Source organism: Necator americanus, chromosome I (genome assembly GCF_031761385.1).
Source record: "Necator americanus strain Aroian chromosome I, whole genome shotgun sequence".
In the NCBI taxonomy this organism is placed as follows: domain Eukaryota; kingdom Metazoa; phylum Nematoda; class Chromadorea; order Rhabditida; family Ancylostomatidae; genus Necator; species Necator americanus.
In genome coordinates this window covers 7,878,010-7,897,582 of record NC_087371.1, presented here as the reverse complement: position 1 = coordinate 7,897,582, position 19,573 = coordinate 7,878,010, and the positions used below count along the sequence as shown (strand labels likewise).

The following is a 19,573-nucleotide window of genomic DNA, read 5'->3' as shown; positions in this document are numbered from 1 at the left end:
GACTGGCATCTTTCTTAGTCATAATAATACCAATGAAACAATTTTAAAAGCTATATCAGTAGCTACTCCTTGTAACAGGTCATCTCTTCAAAGACTTCAATTTGCAAGAATTTTCTCTCCGATTTTTGTGTAACCGTACATAGTCCATACATATGACTTCGATCACAACAAACGCAAGTTATGCTCAACTGCGAAAATAGCGAACTTCAACACCTGCGGACACTAAAGATTTTAGGGGCGCTCTAGGAGCAAACGAAACGATAAAACGAATGGGAAACGACTTGGTAAGACCACGTAATCCTTTTGATATATCATTACATGGAGAAATAATGAAAGACCATAAAAAGCAAGGGAATGGACGTTTGGGGAGTTTTCAGAAAGCTATAGAAAGAGCTCAATGCATGCATTCACCGAAGACCCATCGCATTACAACAGGTTCTACGCCTACTGTATAGTACAGTGAAAACCACATGAAGCACTGTGCAGTGGTGCACGCGGTTGCGCGCGAAGCAGCGTTGGAAATGGGGTCAACGTGGGACCATCGCGAACTGCAGCGAAGAATGGTACTCCCGAGGGTCCCCACTCGATCCTAACCGCTACACTCCACCGCGCCGCTTCGACTGCAGCCACTTATGCAGCTGCACCTTGCTTCATGTTGTTTTGACCCAACCATTATATATAAACATATTCAATTTTATGTCACTCCAGATCTGCATTGATTGACTGGGTATTACTTCCAGATCCGATCAACTACGTCGATACGTCCAGCTGAACAGAGGAGGCCTTCAAGCGGTGAAAATGTCTAGATGCGTCTACAAATTGTATTGCATTTCTCAAAATCAAAAATAAATGTGTATATATTTGTCAATACGTTCGTATCAAAACGATCAGCGAGCAAAAACACTGATGTAATTGTAGTACAGGTCACATAGTTTTGGCCAAATTTTAAACTGTATATATGAAATTGAAGAAACCACAGGGCCAATTAGTATTTTTTTTTTTGCGATTAAACGTAGTACGGTTTCATATTTGACTTCTATAGTTGTAGACTGCTATAGTTTGAACTATCTCATACTCTCTTTTGCTTCTTGTGATGTTTTCCTGGAAATTCCACGCGAAAATTAAACACGAACTAGACCTAAATGATTTTCCAAATCATGCACTTCGATCTGGTTCATGATATGCTACGCATTAGACTAGGTGTGCAACAAATGAAACCTAACTGTGTATAGTCGGGTCAAAACAACTTGAAGCTCGTTGCAGCTGCGTAAGCGACTGTGCGTGAATTGTTGCTGTGAAGCGTAGCGATCGAGAGGGGACCCTTGCTAGCACGTCTCATCGTTACAGTCTAATTGAAGCTAGCGATGGTCCTATCTCGATCCCAATCGCTATCTCCACTGCTTGCGTGAGCGCAGACGCTTGCGCAAAATCACCGAGCTTCAGGTCGTTTTGACCCGACCATAGTAGTGCTCGCAATAGGTTGCGCAGTCCTCCGTCGCAAGTGTTCGTTGTGTGATAAGAATTAGTACTAAGGAGTATTTGCGCATGAAAGAATTACCTCAGGGCTTATGTGTCCATGACACGCCGCTCTTACAGTAATCATTGGGTCTTTGCATAACCTTCTTCCCACTTTTGATTTTTTTTTTTGTCTTCTGGGATTTGCAAGATGTTCTGTTCTGGGACCTGCTGGTGGATAATCAGACGATCAACGCCAATCTCTAGATGAAGGGAATCCAAAAGTTGGCTGATGATGTGCACGAAAAACATCCGAAACGCCTTGGTCACGTTGCTGCATGATAACGCGACCTCGCACAGTATGATGCGGTAATTTCTGGAGGAACTGGGTTGGACAACCCCATTTCATTCGCTTCCTGAGGCCAGGACATTGCTCCGTCGGATTAGGACCTGTTCGGGGCCCTTAAGTAGCATCTACACGAGAAAAAAAAAAACTTGGACGACCGTAATGGCATCAGAAACGTCCTCAACGACTTTTTATCGCAACATTACTTTCCTCCTGGAAGAAGGCCACTGAGGGTTCGCCCATTACTTGGCTACATGTTCCTGATAGCGAAGGCAATATTGTGGACTCTTGATTTGTAACAATGAAATGAAATAAATCCAAGTTTTTATTTTTTCAAAGTGGGAGAAATGATATGTAAGGACCAAGTAGTATTATGTCTTCTTTTTTCCCAGACAAGTCACTGTATAGGCCAACACACGTTCCAAAACCCCAACGATTACGAATTCCAGTAAAACGCGTTGGCGCATCCCAAGTGGATTGATACGTCAGTGACTTTATCCTTATCTTCTTCTTTCCATTCTCTTCCTGGAAGAAAGTGCCCTTCAGGGAGGATCATCGCTCGCGGAGGGAGAGCATACACTCCTTAGGGAAGATCCTGAGGTTTTCAAGGAAGAATATAAGTTGAACCGTGTAGTTTCAATGGTTTCCTGATTGAAATTTATCGTTGAAGGAATATACTGAGACGTTTCTACTTTCCAGGGTCCCGGAACGCCTAAAGTTGTATTGGAGCGCGTCACCCTTATGCATGCGCCGCATCTACCGGGCCGTTTTTTACGGCAGTTAGGAAGAAATGGGCGTTATTTCACCCGTTTCTGTAATGTATGACCCCGTATAGTCTTTAGCCATCGGACATCCATACCACTCAGAATTACTTCTGGGGTGATGCCTTTAATTTCTAACATAATGATGAATAATATTAATCTTCTGTTCCCTAATTTATTTTTTCTATAGTCTATGCAACGACGGGAAGAAGGGGACATTATGGATCGCATTCCGGTGTAATCGCAGACTCTTCTCTTCCTGCTCTAAGGAGGAGACGACGCGCTCCTCACACACCTGCCTCCAGAGATAAAAGTAGAGTGAGGGCGCGCGCACAAAAGTGGACCGTAGTTCCACGTACCTCGTAGGAACAAACGCAATTTCCCACGCCGTTTTTTTAGGACGATTAGGAGGAATTAAGTGGGGTCACTCCTATAATCGTGATCGACACCACGAACACCATATTCGCCCACACTGAACCCAACATCGTCGGTTCCGTGCTACGTCGCCTTTAATGGTTACATCTCTTGTTTTTCGAACTGCACGACCCTCTGCCGTACGGTTACACGTGCGCATGCGCTGCCCCACGACTTGTGAAACCCTGCGGCGGCCCACACCAACAAGTGATGATGGTTTTCGTTGGCGCGCCCCAGTTTTCTAAAGGATGCATGGATTCTGTGTGGGTAGGTCCGTAAGCGATTTACGCCTGCATCGCGGATCGCGCCTTCTTCGAAATTGAAGAGTGTAGCGTTTTGCTTTGTGTCTTTGTTGAACTCTTTGTTGTTTGTTTAGGAGTTATTCTAGTAACTAGTATAGGATTTGTTTAATAGAAACAAGCGAGACATTTACGGTGTCCCTTCCTAATCTGCAAGGAGATCTTCCAGAATCGCGTCCGAACATTCCGTTCACGAATTCGAAACGGCTCAATCCATGCGCGTCCGCTGGATGTGTTGTTTCTTTCTTTCCTTTCAATTTTTTGATTCATACGTCAATAAGGCTTTGCGAATATTCGTTGCTTGGAAGGTCGATCTGTGTATTCTTATCACTGCCCTCTTGAGGGGAACTTAGGCAACGAAGTCATTTCCATTAACCTATTACTTTGTGAACGTTTCATCAGGTTTTTCACCGCAAATTTGTTGGTCCCAGTAGATGTGTTGCTTAGCTAAGTAAGTTCCTACGTCTTGATTTCACAGACTGCTTTTATCTCAAAATAAATGTAGTGGATTTCTGCAGAAATTTCTCAAACGTCAAAAACACAACAGGAATTAAGTAAGAATCCTTAAAAATAGCGAGTGGCAATATGAAAGACTATAGCTATATCAGACCAGCCCGAACTAATCAGTCAATGCGAACAAAACGATACTCGAAGCAAATTTATTGGAGAATCTTAGAGTTAGATATTTTCTTTGTTAGTTTCAGTCATCAGAATTATATGTCGTATCTATTACTGATTTATTTGCTTTATTAACTAAAACGGAGTTCGTTATCTTTTCAGGCAACTGCTTTCGTACTGGTCCGTAAGTAGTTAGGGAACCTTACTAGTTCAAAATGGTGATTTTTCCACAACTGTTTTTTCTTTTCTTTTTAATCCTGGAAATTTTATGTTTTAATGGTTTTTTTTAGACGATTAGTAAGAACAATAAGATGATGGCTCACCTGAACTTCAGGATGAAGGTGATCCTTCAAGATTCCCGCACATTTGTTGGATACTTCAAAGGTATCATTCAAGACTAAAAGAGATTTTCAATGTTTTCAAAGTATCTTATTACACCTTAGCTTTCGACAAACACATGAACATTTTGCTCGCCGATTGTGAGGAATTCCGACAGATTAAGCCGAAACCAGGAAAAAAGGTTAGTGAAGGACTTCAGTTCCTGTTTCAAATGTTTTCAGCATGAGTTTTGCATGCGATTCTGCTCGTATCGTTGGTTTTTGTTGGATTCGCTTACTCTGCATAGTTATTGTTCGAAATGACAGCGCTTATTGCGCATTTTAGTGACGTCCTTCTCTTTTTGTTCAGTCTTTTTTCAAGTAATGATTTGTCTTACTTTTTTTTTCTTCAGATTGCCGAGGGTGAAGAGAAGCGAACGCTAGGTTTGGTTTTGCTTCGTGGTGAACACATTGTGTCAATGACCGTTGACGGCCCACCACCAAAGGATGACGACACCGTTCGTCTACCGAAGGCAGGAGGACTGGCTGGACCCGGCCAGTCTAAGCCTGTTGGACGGGGAATGCCCGTCATGCCACCTGGAATGCCTCCAGTTCCCGCTGCTGGACTTACTGGAGCTGTTAGGGGCGTCGGTAAGTGATAGGCCACCTTCAGGCTTTTGGTTTCCTCCATTTTTCAATCCATTCTAGGAGGTCCGGCCATGGGTGTGATGCAGCCCGGCTACGGTGCTCCCGGAGTTCCGCCTCCAGGTATGCCACCGATGCCACCACGTCCTGGTTTTTAAGTCGATCTCAATGTGTATAACAATGTACAAGTGGATTTTTCGCAAGCTGCTGGCGAGTTCCTGGGTCTCTTGGCTCTGTTTCTTTTTGTTATTTATAGTAAAAAAATGTTTTGATGCTATCTTGTTGATGTTCTCTTATTTTGCCACTATTTTGCGTGCACTACGAAATGAGAAAGTAATAAATGTTCCAAAAGATGTCGCTTTTGGCAATTTTTGTTCATTCCAGAATAAAACTGTTATTTCCGGTTCGCTCGTTTGTAACAGGTGGTAATTGATGTGCTATCACATCTTCGCTATCTGGCTAAGATTATCTTCTTTCTTTCTTCGGTAGCTGTTTGAACGTATTGTTTTCTAGACATTGTTTCATATTTTTCACCATGTTCATCCCATTTGGCGGGGGTTTGTTTCGCTTGTTAGTTGGCATCTAGACTCAGGCACTATCATTCACAGCTAGCGGAAATCCATCTTACCGAGCGCAATAAGTCATGCGCTCGGTTGGATTTCTGCTAGCTTAGTGTTACTCTGTAACTTCACCATCAATAGGGTCTGTCATCAAACTTGGTATGAATATTAGACGTTGAAACGGTGTTAATAAGTGCTTCGATGTGATTCGCAGCCAAAAGATGGGACAAGCACACTTCACATTCCGCCGCTTTCGGACTTCAGATCAATGAAGCATAGCAGTCCAGATAACTCAATAGTATATCTATAGCTTGAAGGGTCGAACACGCAGGGTTTTGATTGGGCTTTTATCTATGCGGCATTCATATGATCTATTACACAAGGTGGACACATAGGTGTGGTAGGGAGGAGATGGGCCCTCCTCAGGTGAAGGGGGTCTAGCTCATGGGGTGCAGTTCAAGTGAAGAGAGTCTTTTCGCCTTCCGTCCAAAAGCGAAGGGGGTCCATCCGCCAGCCGTCCAAAAGTAAGGGGATCGGAACAGCGGCTCCGACTATCGCATTTATGGATGGCCGGATGCAGTAGTCGAAAAACGATCTTGAAGAAGTCAGTGTTCTAATGTTGCTAAAGTTATTCTTGATGGTACAGTTCTCGTCTCCATAATCTTCATATACTCACTCTTGCTGCTGTAGGCGAAATCTGAACCTTATCATTTTAACCCGACTTTGCACAACATCGTAGAGTTAGCAGCGCACAAGACGCAGATTTATTTGTCTTTTTATGCTATTGCTTCGCAAATCCCAAATATTTTTCACAGCTATACAGTTTGGTATTTTTTTCTGTTTCTGCTTGTGGAGATTCTTGATCCGTGGTGGCTAAAGACAGAAAGATATATGCTGGGTTGCTCCATAAATAATGAGATTTTTTCAACCCCTTAAATCAAAACGTGAGGTGGAAAACACAGAATGACTGCATCAACTTGCTTCAAATGCAGCTAAAAAATCAACTTTGGTCCTAGTCTTAGCGAAAATTTCGAGAAGTGCAAGTTTTTCTGTAAGTTATTTCTTGCAAAGTTATAATGGAAGTGATAAGAAAGTGTATTCAGCGTGTTTCGCCCCATGAGTTCAGTAAATATAACAACGTCTAACGAGAATTGCGAGAAATATCAATGCTGTGTCCGAGGCTGAGATAATAGGCATAAGCCAGTGGCAGTTCGTTAGGTGGTAGCAAGAATTGCATTCAGGAAAACGCAGTGTAGAAGTTCGTCCCGAAAAGCATGTAAGGATAGAAAAAGACCTTTTATAAGTCATAGTTCAACCAGACCATTTCTGTGAATGAACTTGAGGATTGGCCGAGAGGATAAGATTTGGTCTTTTAGCGATCCATAGACATCTGCATACCATTTTTGAATACAACAATTTGTGTCATAGATTTCACGCCTACATCGCGAATCGGATCGTGTGAGTGGACGTATGCTCTTATTTGCTGCTTTGTATCAGAAATGGAGCTGTTTGGGACTGCATGGATGGTGACGGGAAATGGGTTTTCTACAATAATGTCAAACTCCGACGATAGCAAGTAGAAAACGGAGGTACACCGGGAACCCAGGCTAAAGGAGGTCTTCATCCACGTAGCAGTTTGAACAACAACAGTATTTTTGGACAGACAACGGTTAATTTTGGGAGCGTTGAAACTGTACCAAAAAATAGAAGAGGATTGTGGGAAATGACGCGAACTTTGTTGTAGGTTAAAGAAAAAGCTGTTTTTATCTTTATTTTCAAGAACAATGGAATTACAACAATGTAATACTACATTTATGTGGTGACTCAATTATTGGAGACTGCTGACAATTAGGTCTAAAAACAACGGAAATGTAAAGCCTCACTTCCACTTAAGGTCAACAAGTGCGAAGTGCAGCAGTTTTTGCTTATCGTCTCCGTTTTTCACTCTTAATCGGGAGTCACGTGACATGTCACATGGCAGTTCACCAGATGTTGAAGGAGCTCCTCTTGTTAGTGGAATTCTGCTGTCGTTCGCCTTCATGTGAAACTGGAATGGAAATTTGAGCACTTGGTTACGTCGCCACTCTTCCAGACAAGGATCGCAGCGCTTTGCCGATTTCGCCGCGGTCACCGCTTTCCTTGTATTTTTTTTCATCTTCCGTTAATTCGCCAACATTTGGCAGTGTTGTTGTTGAAAAATGTATCGTGGAGGCATTTCTTTTCACAGGCCATCTTTATCATCTATATAGAGCCGCATCCGTCTCTGTATCTTCCGATAAAAACGAAGTGTTGCTTCGATCGTCACAAGATTCGTGTGTCACCGGGTATCTTCGATGTTCCCGACGAGCGGCAGTCGAACGCGCAAAATAACTTGCGACTTCTCTATCGTTCAGACTCTACCATTTAACCCCAACACGTCCGCAATGAAGATCGATGTTTCGTTTTGGTGGTGAGGTTTTCATGGTTGCCACAGTACTGCGTTGTTACTTCTTGGTAAAGCACAATCTTCACATTGCTGACAAGCGTCTGATCGCGACGATAAAGGGATGACACACCAATTTGCTAGCATATCTGAACTCATAGAGATTTCAAGTTGGTATCGGTGGGATATGGGCGCAGTTACTCATATAGTCTCCACCGCACCGCTTCGAGCGCAGCCAATTGCGCAACTGTCCGTCGCTTCATGTCGTTCTGACACAACTATATTTACCAATGATACTGCGATACGCTTTTGATTGGAGCAGGGCAGACAGCAAAAAGAGTGCATGCGTGAAATGCAGCAAACGCGTCAACATGGGTTCCATTACGTTGTGGTGTGCCGTTGTAAAAGATGATCCTATGGATTTATCGCTTTGAAGATCTAGCGTTCGCGATGGTGAAGCTGAGTGAATCGGCAAATCAAGAATGTTCCTTTCATCTCGGTTTCTATAAGATTTCAGCGGTTCTGTCATCGAACAACTCCTAGAAGTGACCTTCGTGCAGCCAACCTCATGGGGTGTGTTCAGAGGTGATGTCGACGTTCTTCAGTGGCTGTGACAGACATCACTTAGGCTATCGTCATCGCGCTGGCCCTTTTTTATTCCTTCTCTCGAGACAATTCTACTTGTCAATTTCTATTTTCCGGACTACCGTCGCAGATGATTTGAAGTTATGATCTATTTCCTTCCATTTGTAAAACGAACCACCTTGTCTTGTGTACTGCGCTGATGTCAATCCTGTACCGCTTCTGCGGCCGCTGACTGGCACAAACGTGCCGACGTCTATGAAGAGGTGTTACTCCTGGTAGCATTGCGAGGCTGTATAACACATCTGCTTGCCTTCCGAAGCCTTGTTATCCTTGACGTACCTCTGAGAAACGTCCTTTGTAAAATGAATAATAATAATAGTAATAATAAATCTACTATTCATAAGTCTAGGAAAGTGGATTCGTTTTCGAGTGAAAAGTTCTAAAAAAATTTAAAGTTTAGTATATAAATCCTAGCTTATAAGTGTCATGTACTGAATGCTTCAGTCGGGTCAAAACAAGTGGTGACGATCTCACTCATCTCTGCACCGCCACTGCAGAACTAGCGAGAGTCTCACCTCGGACACAGTTACTCACGCAATTGCACTGGACTTGAAGTTGTTTTGACCAGACTGTAGTCTTCATTGAGGACCCCTATTGTGAATTGTTCTTGAAAGTACTCAAAAAATATTTGCCAAAGAGACTTCATTTTATCATGTAACCCGGTTTGCGCAATGCGGTTTTTTCTCAATATATAATATTTTAATTAAGTGGGATAACTTGGTCACCAGTGACTCGCCTCATCGTTGGACTGGTCTGAAGGATGCCACCAAAAAAGAAGGGAGAGGTTGAGCGCGTTCCCCTCCTGGGACGTCTTGGAACTAATCTTCGAGTAAGTTTTGCTACTTAGCAATGTTTATAGTCGAGTCAAAATGACATGACGGCTCGTTGCAGTTATGTAAGCGCCTGCGCAGTTGCTTGGGCAACTGCACCAAACTTCATGTCGATTTGACCCAAATATAGCACACCTTTGATTTGATTTTACTCTATATTTAGTCTTATCAAACTCTACAGCATAGTTCCTGATATTCTCATACAACACGTGTTGTGATTTAGATTGGTATTTTGGGTCTGCCTAATGTGGGCAAGAGCACCTTTTTTAACGTGCTGACGAAATCGGAGGCGCAGGCTGAGAATTTCCCATTCTGCACAATCGATCCGAACGAGAGCAGAGTAAGTTCAGGCATATTCTTTGTTACCTATACTTATTAGTTTTTCGGCTTTTTTAAAGTTTAATCCTTCGTTATTTGTGCGAGAAAGTATTGCGTCGTCGTCGTCTCGACCTGATATTTATTTTGCATCAGGCTTAAGGTTCTAAAATGATTTGGTTTCTCTTTTTCTGATCAGATGAATGAATATCAAACGTTGTATTGGACTGTTAAAGATTGTATGCGCTTTATATAGACTTGCTTTTTTTAAAACAAAGCTTTCGCCAAGAAATTTTGTTCCTTCGGCAAAATTTTTATGCTATATTCATTCATATTGATTCCTGATCAAAACAACCAGAAAGCCTGGTGGAATTGTGTAAGCGACTGCGCTCGAAGCGGCGTGGTAGAACCTCTATCCAGAATTTTGTAGCCACATTGAATCAGATGTATTGTAATGAACTTTCTTTAAATATGGATATTAGAAGTCAAAATTGTTTTTCTTTCGGTTTTGATCACTCACAGTTTCTGTTCTGCACTAGAATCTGTCAATCGAAAGAGAATGAATAGTTGGTGGTTAATGGTTGTAGAGGTAAAGGTGAGCAACGACACCGATAATTTCAGGTTCCGGTCAATGACAAAAGATTTGATTGGTTGTGCGAACATTACCAACCGGTTAGCAAAGTGCCGGCATATCTCAACGTCACCGATATTGCTGGTTTGGTGAAAGGTATTTTTATAAATGTTTTAACAGCGGTGCAAAGATTACTTCTGCAGCATCTCATTTTTACTACAAATTGCTATCGCAGAATGCGCCATGCAAGATCGGCGCGACGCATTAGACCAAGAGAATCCGGTGGAAATGCGGCTCATCTGGTTGCGAACAGCTTCTCGGCCGGGCTATCCTTTATGTATAACTAATAATAAAGGATAAAAGGATAAAGTGTCTGGCGTTAATTAATCCGCTTGGGATGCGCCCCCACGTTCACTTCAATTCAGAATCGTTTGAGGTTTACGAACGTGTATCTAGCCAATACAATGATTTGCGGTGGCTAGCCGATGTGTCAAGTCAGTGCTTTTATCCTCCCAGACAAGTCTGGTGCCAATTTATCGACCCCGGAGGGATGAAAGGCTTGGTGAGCACTAGGGCGGATTCGAACCTCCGATCGATCGTGCAGGAAGCGGAACCGCTAACCGCTACACCACACCCGCCCCATGTATAACTTATGCTTATATTTATATATAAGGATCTGCTGTGTGTTTGTTGCTTGTTCGCCACAAAAAGCCACAAAAGGATAAAGTCTGGCGTATCAGTTGGCTTGAGAATCTAGAAGTTATTGAGCGCACTGTTGTCAATAGCGTCTTCAATTTCGGAATCGTTGAGGTGCATGAATGCGTGTTCTCCTATACACTTGCAAGGCCAGCTGATGCACGAGGTCAGTGTTTTTGTCCTCCCAGAAAATTCTGATACCTAATTGTCGCTGATGGTAGGCTCGTTTTGCACGGGGGGTTTTGAACCAAAAAAAAAGTTTTAAACCGTATAATGGCAGCCGGACCTCTTACCAACTGCGCTACAGAGATTTTGGCTGACGCTGATTACGAAAACCATGACCGTTTTTTCGACTTTACCGATTATGTTACGGTAAAGAATATTAGTATTGTTAGCGAAAGAATCGCTTTTTTAGCCGGAAATTCACACTAGTTGCAGAGTAGTAGCGCACATTTATATATTGTAATAGAATTGTACAATGAGTCGGATGCTCGCTTTAAAACACTCAAATGTTTGCAACGCTCAACTTCTCAAGTTTTCGAGTGTTTAGGTAGCCGGATTTTTGTTCTGATAAAAATTCCCGGTCTTTCTGGCAACTTTCCTCTCTACTCAAGCCGTTCCAGAAAGGGAATGGAATGAAGGACACAAAATATAAGTTAAAATATAAGTTACTGTAAGGAAGGTGTGACACAGGCATGCAAAGACTCCTTAGCACTAATTATCATCGTACAGCGAAGAACACTGCGCTACCTGTTGTGTGCAGTATAACAATTGGGTCAAATCGACATAAAGCTCGGTGCTATTGCGTAAGCTGCGCGGTGGAGATAACGATTGAGATTGAGGTAGGACCATGGGTGGTGCTAGCAAAGGTTCCACCAAAGTACTAATCGTTGTGCTCCACCGCGCCGCTTCGAGCGCAGCCCCCTACGCAAGTGCGCCGTGCTTCATGTCGTTTTGACCTTACTGTATCACCCTAAAGAACCAATAAATCTTCATTTATTTTGTTACATAGATGAACTATATTGGATGCAATCTTTGGAAACCATTGTGTATACCAAAAAAAATTCAGAATATTTTTTTTTTGAATGCTCGCGGCTGATCGTAAAGATCCTATTGATCATTGTAATGGGGTGATATGGGCTCAAAAATATTTTCTGCAAAATGTAGTCAGCTACCGAATTCAGAGAAAGAAAACTGGAGCTGCATTTAAGTGCCCCTCAAGTCGAGAAGTTAATTAGGAGTACATGTGATGTGTGAAGTTGAATGCTTTCTGAATCTTGAGATGTGTAGCATTTTTCGTTGGTTCTTTTAGTGCTTAATCGTTGATTATGTAAAAGAGGAGGTGCCTTAGATAATACTTCATTTGTACGTGTCATTCATCTCGCTCTTGTTACTCGCCTAGCTGTTACGATTGGCTCGGATAATTTTGTGTTTCTTTTAAAATTTTCAATTAATATAATTCATTATTCCCTATTTTAACAACCAATTTAATGTATAATCCTAGTTGAATAATTCGGTTTATTTAAAGGAGCTGCTGAAGGTCAAGGACTAGGAAACGCGTTCCTCTCTCATGTGTCCGCTTGCGAAGCCCTGTTTCATCTTGTGCGGGCTTTTGAAGATGATGATGTAACACATGTAGAAGGTACATAACAACAAGAAGATTGTAACAGTTTTTTTTTACTTTGTCATGCATGCGTCTCTGTACTACTAATATTCAGGTGATGTCAACCCTTGTCGCGATCTTGAAATCATCTCTGACGAACTATTCGCGAAAGATCTGCAAACGTTAACCGGAGTTCTTGACAAAGTCGAGAAGCTAGTCACTAGAGCGGGTGATAAGACACTAAAGGTGCTGAAGTCGATTCATAATTGTAACAGTATTATTGTTGTCTGAAAGTGTTAGTTAAGGTCGACTACGACACGTTATTAAGAGTTAAGAAAGATTTGGAAGAGAAGAAACCGGTCAGGTTAGATACCTGGAACGAGAAGGAGATTGAGGTAGCGGCAGTTCATTCTAAACCATAACGTTTCAATTGAAATTGCTTTTGTTAATAGGTCCTCAACAAACACTTATTCTTGACAGCCAAGCCAATCGTCTATCTAGTCAATCTATCAGAAAAAGATTATATTCGGAAGGTGGAATTCTCTTGACCAATACTTCTTCGGTGAAGATTATTTGCATGTGTTCCTTCTTTCAGAAAAATAAGTGGTTGCCGAAGATCAAGGAATGGATTGACAAGGAAGATCCCGGTGCGTCATTAATACCATTCTCTGGTGCGTTTGAAAACAAGTTGCTTGATATGCCCGAGGATGAACGTGAGAAGTTCTGTAAAGAAAATCAGACGTCTTCCAATCTGGACAAGGTAAATATTATTACAAGAATGGTTGGCAAATCATCTAATCCCGTTTTAGATTATCCATACTGGTTATAAAGCTCTGCAGTTGGAGTACTTCTTTACGGCTGGAAAGGATGAGGTCAAAGCATGGACAATTCAAGTATGTTGCAGTTTCTAATAAGTGGCTGTGTTTAGGAAAAATTGATTTAGAAAGGAACTCTTGCGCCGAAAGCTGCTGGTCGAATCCATACAGATTTCGAAAAAGGTTTCATTATGGCTGAAGTGATGAAGGTGGCTGATTTGATGGAATTAGGTGAAGAGAATAAGGTTCGTGACGTACATTATTCTTTACAATTTTTTGTGCATAAATATTAACAAAATTAGAAGGTGGGAGAAGAAAAGAATAAAACAGCGTTTTTTATGAAACGACAAATACAAGGAGTTATACATCCACATCTATGCAAAACGAAAATAGCAGTGTGCGTTCTGCATAGGATTTGGGTGGTTTCTGCTTGAAATGACATTGATCTTGGAAAGGGTAACGTATGTTTTTCATGGAATAGCAGGAACAACAGATTCTTTCCCGTTCTGTCTTTTTTTTTTTTGAAAGATAAAGAATAAGTGTTCAGTTGCAGAAGAAAAATTGTCTTTGAATGCTAGCATGGTTTGTGCTCCCATTTTAGATGGAACACATCAGAAATCCGTAAAGATTGGATAATTTCTAAATTTCTGCATACGCAAATGAAAGCGTACGCAAAACTGTTATGGGTTCACACCCACAGATTCCATCATGTTGTTAAACGCCGCTTCATTTTGATCTAACTGCACTCAGTTAATTGCAGGTGAAGGCTGCAGGCAAATATCGTCAGCAAGGCAAGACGTATGTGGTTGAGGACGGTGATATCATACTTTTCAAATTCAATGCTGGTGCTGGTCTGACAGGAGGCAAAAAGAAATGAGAAAAGAAATGATTAAACTGGGCCATAATTTGGGTATTTGGATTGCTATAGTCGGGTTGAAACGACCTCAAGTGCAATTGCGTAAGCGGCTGTTTTTGCCATTGCACTGAACTTGAGGTCGTTTTGGCCTAACTATAAGAGTTGTTATGCCTCTTTTAATTGTTGTTTTTTATATGAAGAGATTTTCCGCTGTTGATATTTTTTTTTAACATATCTCCAATTTTGAAGTTACAGAAGTACCGTTGGCAGGAGAGATGGGCCAAGTCACAAACACGGCATAGCTGCACTTTCTGGGCAATGCTTGTTGCTATCAACAGTGATTGTTGACAAAATTTGTATTTTGCTCGCGTAGAAAACATTACAGTTTCAGGAATCTTTTCACAGGAGCCGCAGTTTGTTGGCTTGTTTGTCCGTTCTCCAGGCACGATTTCCTGCACACAAACAAACAACATGTGGACGAGTGTCGAAGACTTGTTTAATTAAACCATCGCGCCTTTAGCTGGTTCATAGGAACGTTCGCTCAGAATTCGAAAAACCATCCTGCAGGTAACGTATGGCGTACGTAGCGGTTAGGATCGTGTAAGGATCCTCGCTATCACCACCCATCTCTGCAGTTCGTCATGGTCTCCACCTCGATTCCATCCGTTATCTCTACCGCGCCGCCTCGAGTGCAGCAGCTTGCGCAACTGCAGAGTGGTTCATGTCGTTTTGACCCGATTATACTTGTGTTGACTCACACATTTTACACACATTTAGTTGACCAATGCTTAGGGCTTTTCTTAGGAGAAATAGGGTTCACCTGGGAAAGTAGAGATAGGGAATTCAAATTGAAATTGTTCGTAATCTATCAGACCCATAATATGTACATCTTATTACTACAGCAGTATCTTGGGTGTCTATCTGTTCTTCCGATACAATTTCAAGCGTAAACGGTCAAAACGAGTAAATAAATATTTTAGCAAGTCAGATGGAGGGTCTTGTGGATTTTCCAACATGGATTCAACCATGCTTCAAAATAGCAATTTTCGATGGAGAGTATCCTAAGGAGTTTCATCGTTGTCGCTACCCAAGTAGCTGACTCTGCCCACCCTCCACCGATCATACACCGCTTCACTGGCGAGTTGAAATCCTGATTTCCACCAATAATCATGGAACTTTGTAGAAGTACGCTACGATATACTAGATTCCTACTATCCAACTGTTTCATGAATTCAGACGCAGTTTTGGACTTCATGATGGAGATGTTCTTGAAATGGTCCCAGTTTTCGACTATTACATATACATAATTTAATGTCATCAGACGCATCTTCTTCCTATATTTCAGGAAAAATATCCGTTGATTCTGGAAGGCTTACAAATTCGGGGTTACCTAACACAATATTAGGTGAAGTAAAAAATTCTGAGGGGTTTTTTCTGGCTTTCTTTCGACGATGAAATTAACATAGTTGGGACCAACCGATTTAGATCAAATATTCGCCTTTTTTTCGATAACTTTTCTCCATTTTAATGGCAATTTCGTAACTCTGCAATTGAAGAATTCCTCGTCCTTTTTGGTAGTGAAAAAAAAACTTGGCCACTTCATTTTCACAAGTCTCTCTTGAGGCCAGCTTTGTACCACCGAGACAATTTTGCAAATGCTTGAAAAGGTGATAGTCGCTTGGTGCCAGATCTGGACTAGACAGCGGGTGCGTATAGTCCAGACCTGGCATCAAGCGATGCCCATTCAAGCTCTCGAAGCTTCTGATCCGTGGTTAAAGATGTCTGCGGTTTCGCATTATCTTGATGGAACACAACACCTTTCCTATTGGCCAAATCCTGGCCACTTCTGTTCGATCGTCTGCTTCAGTCTGGTCAGTTGTTGACACTAGAGGTCCGAATTGAGTGTTTGGTACGATGGGAGAAGCTCATAGTGGAAGATCCAATCCTACCAAATGCAGCAGAACCTTCTTGGGCGTTATTCCGGACCTGGTCGTATGGGCCGGCTCACTGCGATTGGACCACGATCTTTTTCGGTTTTTGTTCTCGTAATATCACCTTGAAATCGCCGAATAGTAAGACCAGATGTGATGTGTACATCGTCATCGAGGATAATCGATATCCTGTAAGTCTCGAGTCGCTTGTCTCTTTGTAATATTTGCCAATAATATTGGCAGCTTTGAAACAAGTGAAAAAGTATGGAATAAAGCGATAAAGAGCTGATCGTATGGATGGGAAACAGTTGTTTGAGAGGAAAACCCACAGATATCGCTTACCTATTGGAAGAAAAATAATTCATTTGAATATATATCTAAACTTCGTGAGGATGATTTCTAGACTTTACTCGTGCTTTCGCTCGCAGTGGGCCACCACACTATCTGACATATCATGTAGTACTAAGTACATTTTTTTCAAAACTGTCTATAGTTTCGCTTTCTATCCACATTATAACCCTGACGTAGACTCTGAGTTTGTAACTATGCGAATGGATGAGGTTCGAATTGACATCTTATTCGTCCTGCTTCAAATAATTTCCGTTTATACTGCAACAATCTGCCAATACTTTTCCTTATTACCATGTGCACACTTTTGTTTGGAAAAAAAAAGTTTGTGACATATTTTTCAACCCAACAGTATACAACAAACGAATTATTTTGGAAAATATGGAAAACGAGAACCAAAGTGCTTGTGGTTCTACCTGCTAGTCACCCTTCAGCAAGACCGCAGGGTGTTACGCCTATACTGCCCCGTTGCTTACGGCTAAGTATTTGCGCTCTCTGACCTTTGGTCTTTGTCCCATCCCTGGTTTGCGTTTAAGCGCGCGATTAAAAGCAGTTTGAGAATTCTTTGTTCGCGCATCCTCACGAAAAAAAAAGACCCGGAGAACTTAGTTATTTTATGCATGCCCATTCATGACCTATGGCACTTTAGATCAGAACATTTCGGATGGACTGGGTAAGCAGCGATATTTATCCTTCTTTGGATAACCCCGCAATGAGTCTGTAGCAATGCCCTCTCTCCTTGAAGCAAAATTTCCCTGACTTATATCTTGCAAATACCGAAAGCACCATTGCGATTATTGCTGTAAAAAAGGTCCCCTGAGCGACTCAGGTCATGCAGTACATTCGGATTGAAAAATCCGGAAATTGAAACGACCTTTAACCTGATTCAATTACATTAGCGGTTGTGCTCGAAGTGGCACTGTGGGACCTTTACTACTTCTGTAGTCCGATTGGAATTAGCGAGGGTCCCACCTCGAGTGCAACCGTTTACACAATTGGATTGGTTACACTAATTCTGTTTTGATCCGACAATAGTTGCACGTGTCGTATCGCCCTGACGCACTACGTACACGGATGAAGCGGACGATTATACGCTGTCTGCATTCGGCGATTGATTGGATGATCATCGAGAGGGTGATGGTACGGGAAAGGATTTTACTGCGACTACAACTACGGAGTAATCTTAATCGTGCACAAAAAAAATAAAACTTCCAGAAACAAAAAGAGAGCTCCGAAGAGCTTATCCGAGCTATCCACTACCACTCAATCGATCGTCAGGTGCAAACACGCACGCAACATCCTTCGCTGAGGAAGTATAGTAGGGTCAAAACTACATGAAGCATACATGCAATTGCGTACGCGGCTTCTCACGTGCGCTTCGGTGGAGCGTAGCGGCTAGGAGCGTGGTGAAACCCTTGCTGGCACCACCCATCGCTACAGTTTGCGAAGGTCCCATCTCGGTCCCAACTGCTGCCTCCACTGCCCCGTTTCGAGCACGTGCGCAAATGCACCGCAACTCGTGATTCATATCGTTTTGACACGACTATACCGCATCCATCCCATCACAGTTGACTCTTTTTTTGTTTTGGTTGGTTATATTAGAAAATTCCATTAATCATTATAATAAAATACATTATATATAGTTACAATATTATATGACAACAGCAATAATGGGTTGAGTAATAAGTTGTGAGGGTTGTTTTCTTTTCAATTCGAAATGAATAATGTAGCTAGATGTAAAAAGTAATCTCAGGGTGTTACATGTCATTCAACGGAGAATTTCTCACTTTGCAAAAGACCTATTCTGATTTTTTTAATGTCACTGATCCTTGTTTTTTTCCAAACCATTAAAATGAAGTGTCACACTGACAAAACGCTCGACACCTACAGTTTTCTGCAGTTAATCTAGGTGATAGGATTTGTACTTTGCATGGAGAACATCGAATGAGGCAGTTTTAAAGCGCAAAAACAAACTGTAGGCGCTATCTTCAAACATTCCTCTTTCTCCATGAACAACACTCATTTCAGCTTCAACGGTGGTTATCGTCTATCGTCTGAATGTAAAAACAGAACTGGCGTCGAAATGTCCTAGAGTGAAAAATTCTCTTTCGAATGATAGAGAACTTTTGCAAAAACTTCTTCTTCTATGGATATTTTTCATTTTCAAGGAAACATTCACGGCATATTAATCAACCTACTTTTTTTTTGACTTTTGGCTACCTTTATTATGAATTAGAGGCATCTTTCATTTTTCTTTCATTTCAGATGGATTATTCGTATACGGGACTGTAGATTATGGAGAGAAGGGTAATTCCATTCATTTCTTCCTAATCGTAAAAAAAAGGCCCGGAAGATGCGGCTTCGAACGTTCCGGAGCGCTATTTTCAGCAACGAGTTCGATTGGACCGTGCCAGCCTTGTGCATGCGCCGCATCTTCCGGACCGTTTTTTACGGCAATTAGGAAGAAATGAACGGAATCACTCTACTACCCATAATCTACGATTTCGTATAGGCATAACCCACCTGAAACCCGCACCACCCCAGATTCGTGGGGTAATGCCTTTAAAACAATGCTAGTGGTATCATCTTTCCAATCTCTTTCAATACTCGTTACTCATTCTAAATAGTTCTTCTGTATTGTTATAGCTGTTTGCCGTGCTGTCCTATTTCTCAAATGTTTCGCATCTTACGTCGATATGTCAGCTGTATGTATACCTATCGCCGCGTAAACATCCACCATGCATTCTCGCCGCACTCGATGTGAGCAATGTTTGCTGGTGTAGCTTGACCTATTCGAATTCAATGCAGAAGATTTTAAAAACGTTGTTTCGCACTTGCAAATGTAGGGAACGCTGCCGGAGCAACAATATCGATTTTCGGTCAGAGGCGACTGCAATTTTGTAGTGATAAAGCTTGCTACATCTGCTGCATCTAAAATACTTCCTAGGAACTTTCCCTTGTTGGAACATTACAATTTCCTGTTCAGGGTAAATCAGTTTAATTCAACATCCATTTCGTACAGTTATCCCGAATTTGTGGTGTTACAGTGCATTGAATACATAATTGGGGGAAAATGTAGTTGAGGGATGTGGAGAGCACTCAGTGGTGCGCTTTTTTCTGGACGCT

General features: G+C 41.8%; 2 protein-coding genes across 3 annotated transcripts; both read left to right on the top strand.

Annotated features, from left to right (window-relative positions):
• Nucleotides 1–397: 397 nt before the first annotated feature.
• RB195_004831 (uncharacterized protein) lies at nucleotides 398–5,013 on the top strand (the record flags this gene model as incomplete). Of its 2 annotated transcripts, XM_064182857.1 has the most annotated exons (6): nucleotides 398–435; nucleotides 741–810; nucleotides 4,184–4,277; nucleotides 4,337–4,413; nucleotides 4,624–4,861; nucleotides 4,919–5,013. In XM_064182857.1, 6 exons carry the CDS (start codon nucleotides 398–400, stop codon nucleotides 5,011–5,013), a joined length of 612 nt encoding a protein of 203 aa, XP_064034124.1. The 2 variants fall into 2 exon arrangements, with proteins under 2 accessions (XP_064034124.1, XP_064034125.1); XM_064182858.1 differs by lacking the exons at nucleotides 398–435; nucleotides 741–810 and adding an exon at nucleotides 4,109–4,111.
• A 4,229-nt stretch (nucleotides 5,014–9,242) lies between these two features.
• RB195_004830 (uncharacterized protein) lies at nucleotides 9,243–14,189 on the top strand (the record flags this gene model as incomplete). Its single annotated transcript, XM_013440644.2, has 11 exons — nucleotides 9,243–9,311; nucleotides 9,536–9,652; nucleotides 10,249–10,354; nucleotides 12,423–12,536; nucleotides 12,613–12,743; nucleotides 12,803–12,892; nucleotides 12,950–13,030; nucleotides 13,093–13,257; nucleotides 13,307–13,390; nucleotides 13,441–13,557; nucleotides 14,073–14,189. The coding sequence occupies 11 exons, from the start codon at nucleotides 9,243–9,245 to the stop codon at nucleotides 14,187–14,189; spliced, it is 1,191 nt and encodes a 396-aa protein (XP_013296098.1).
• Between the last annotated feature and the right edge of the window lie 5,384 nt (nucleotides 14,190–19,573).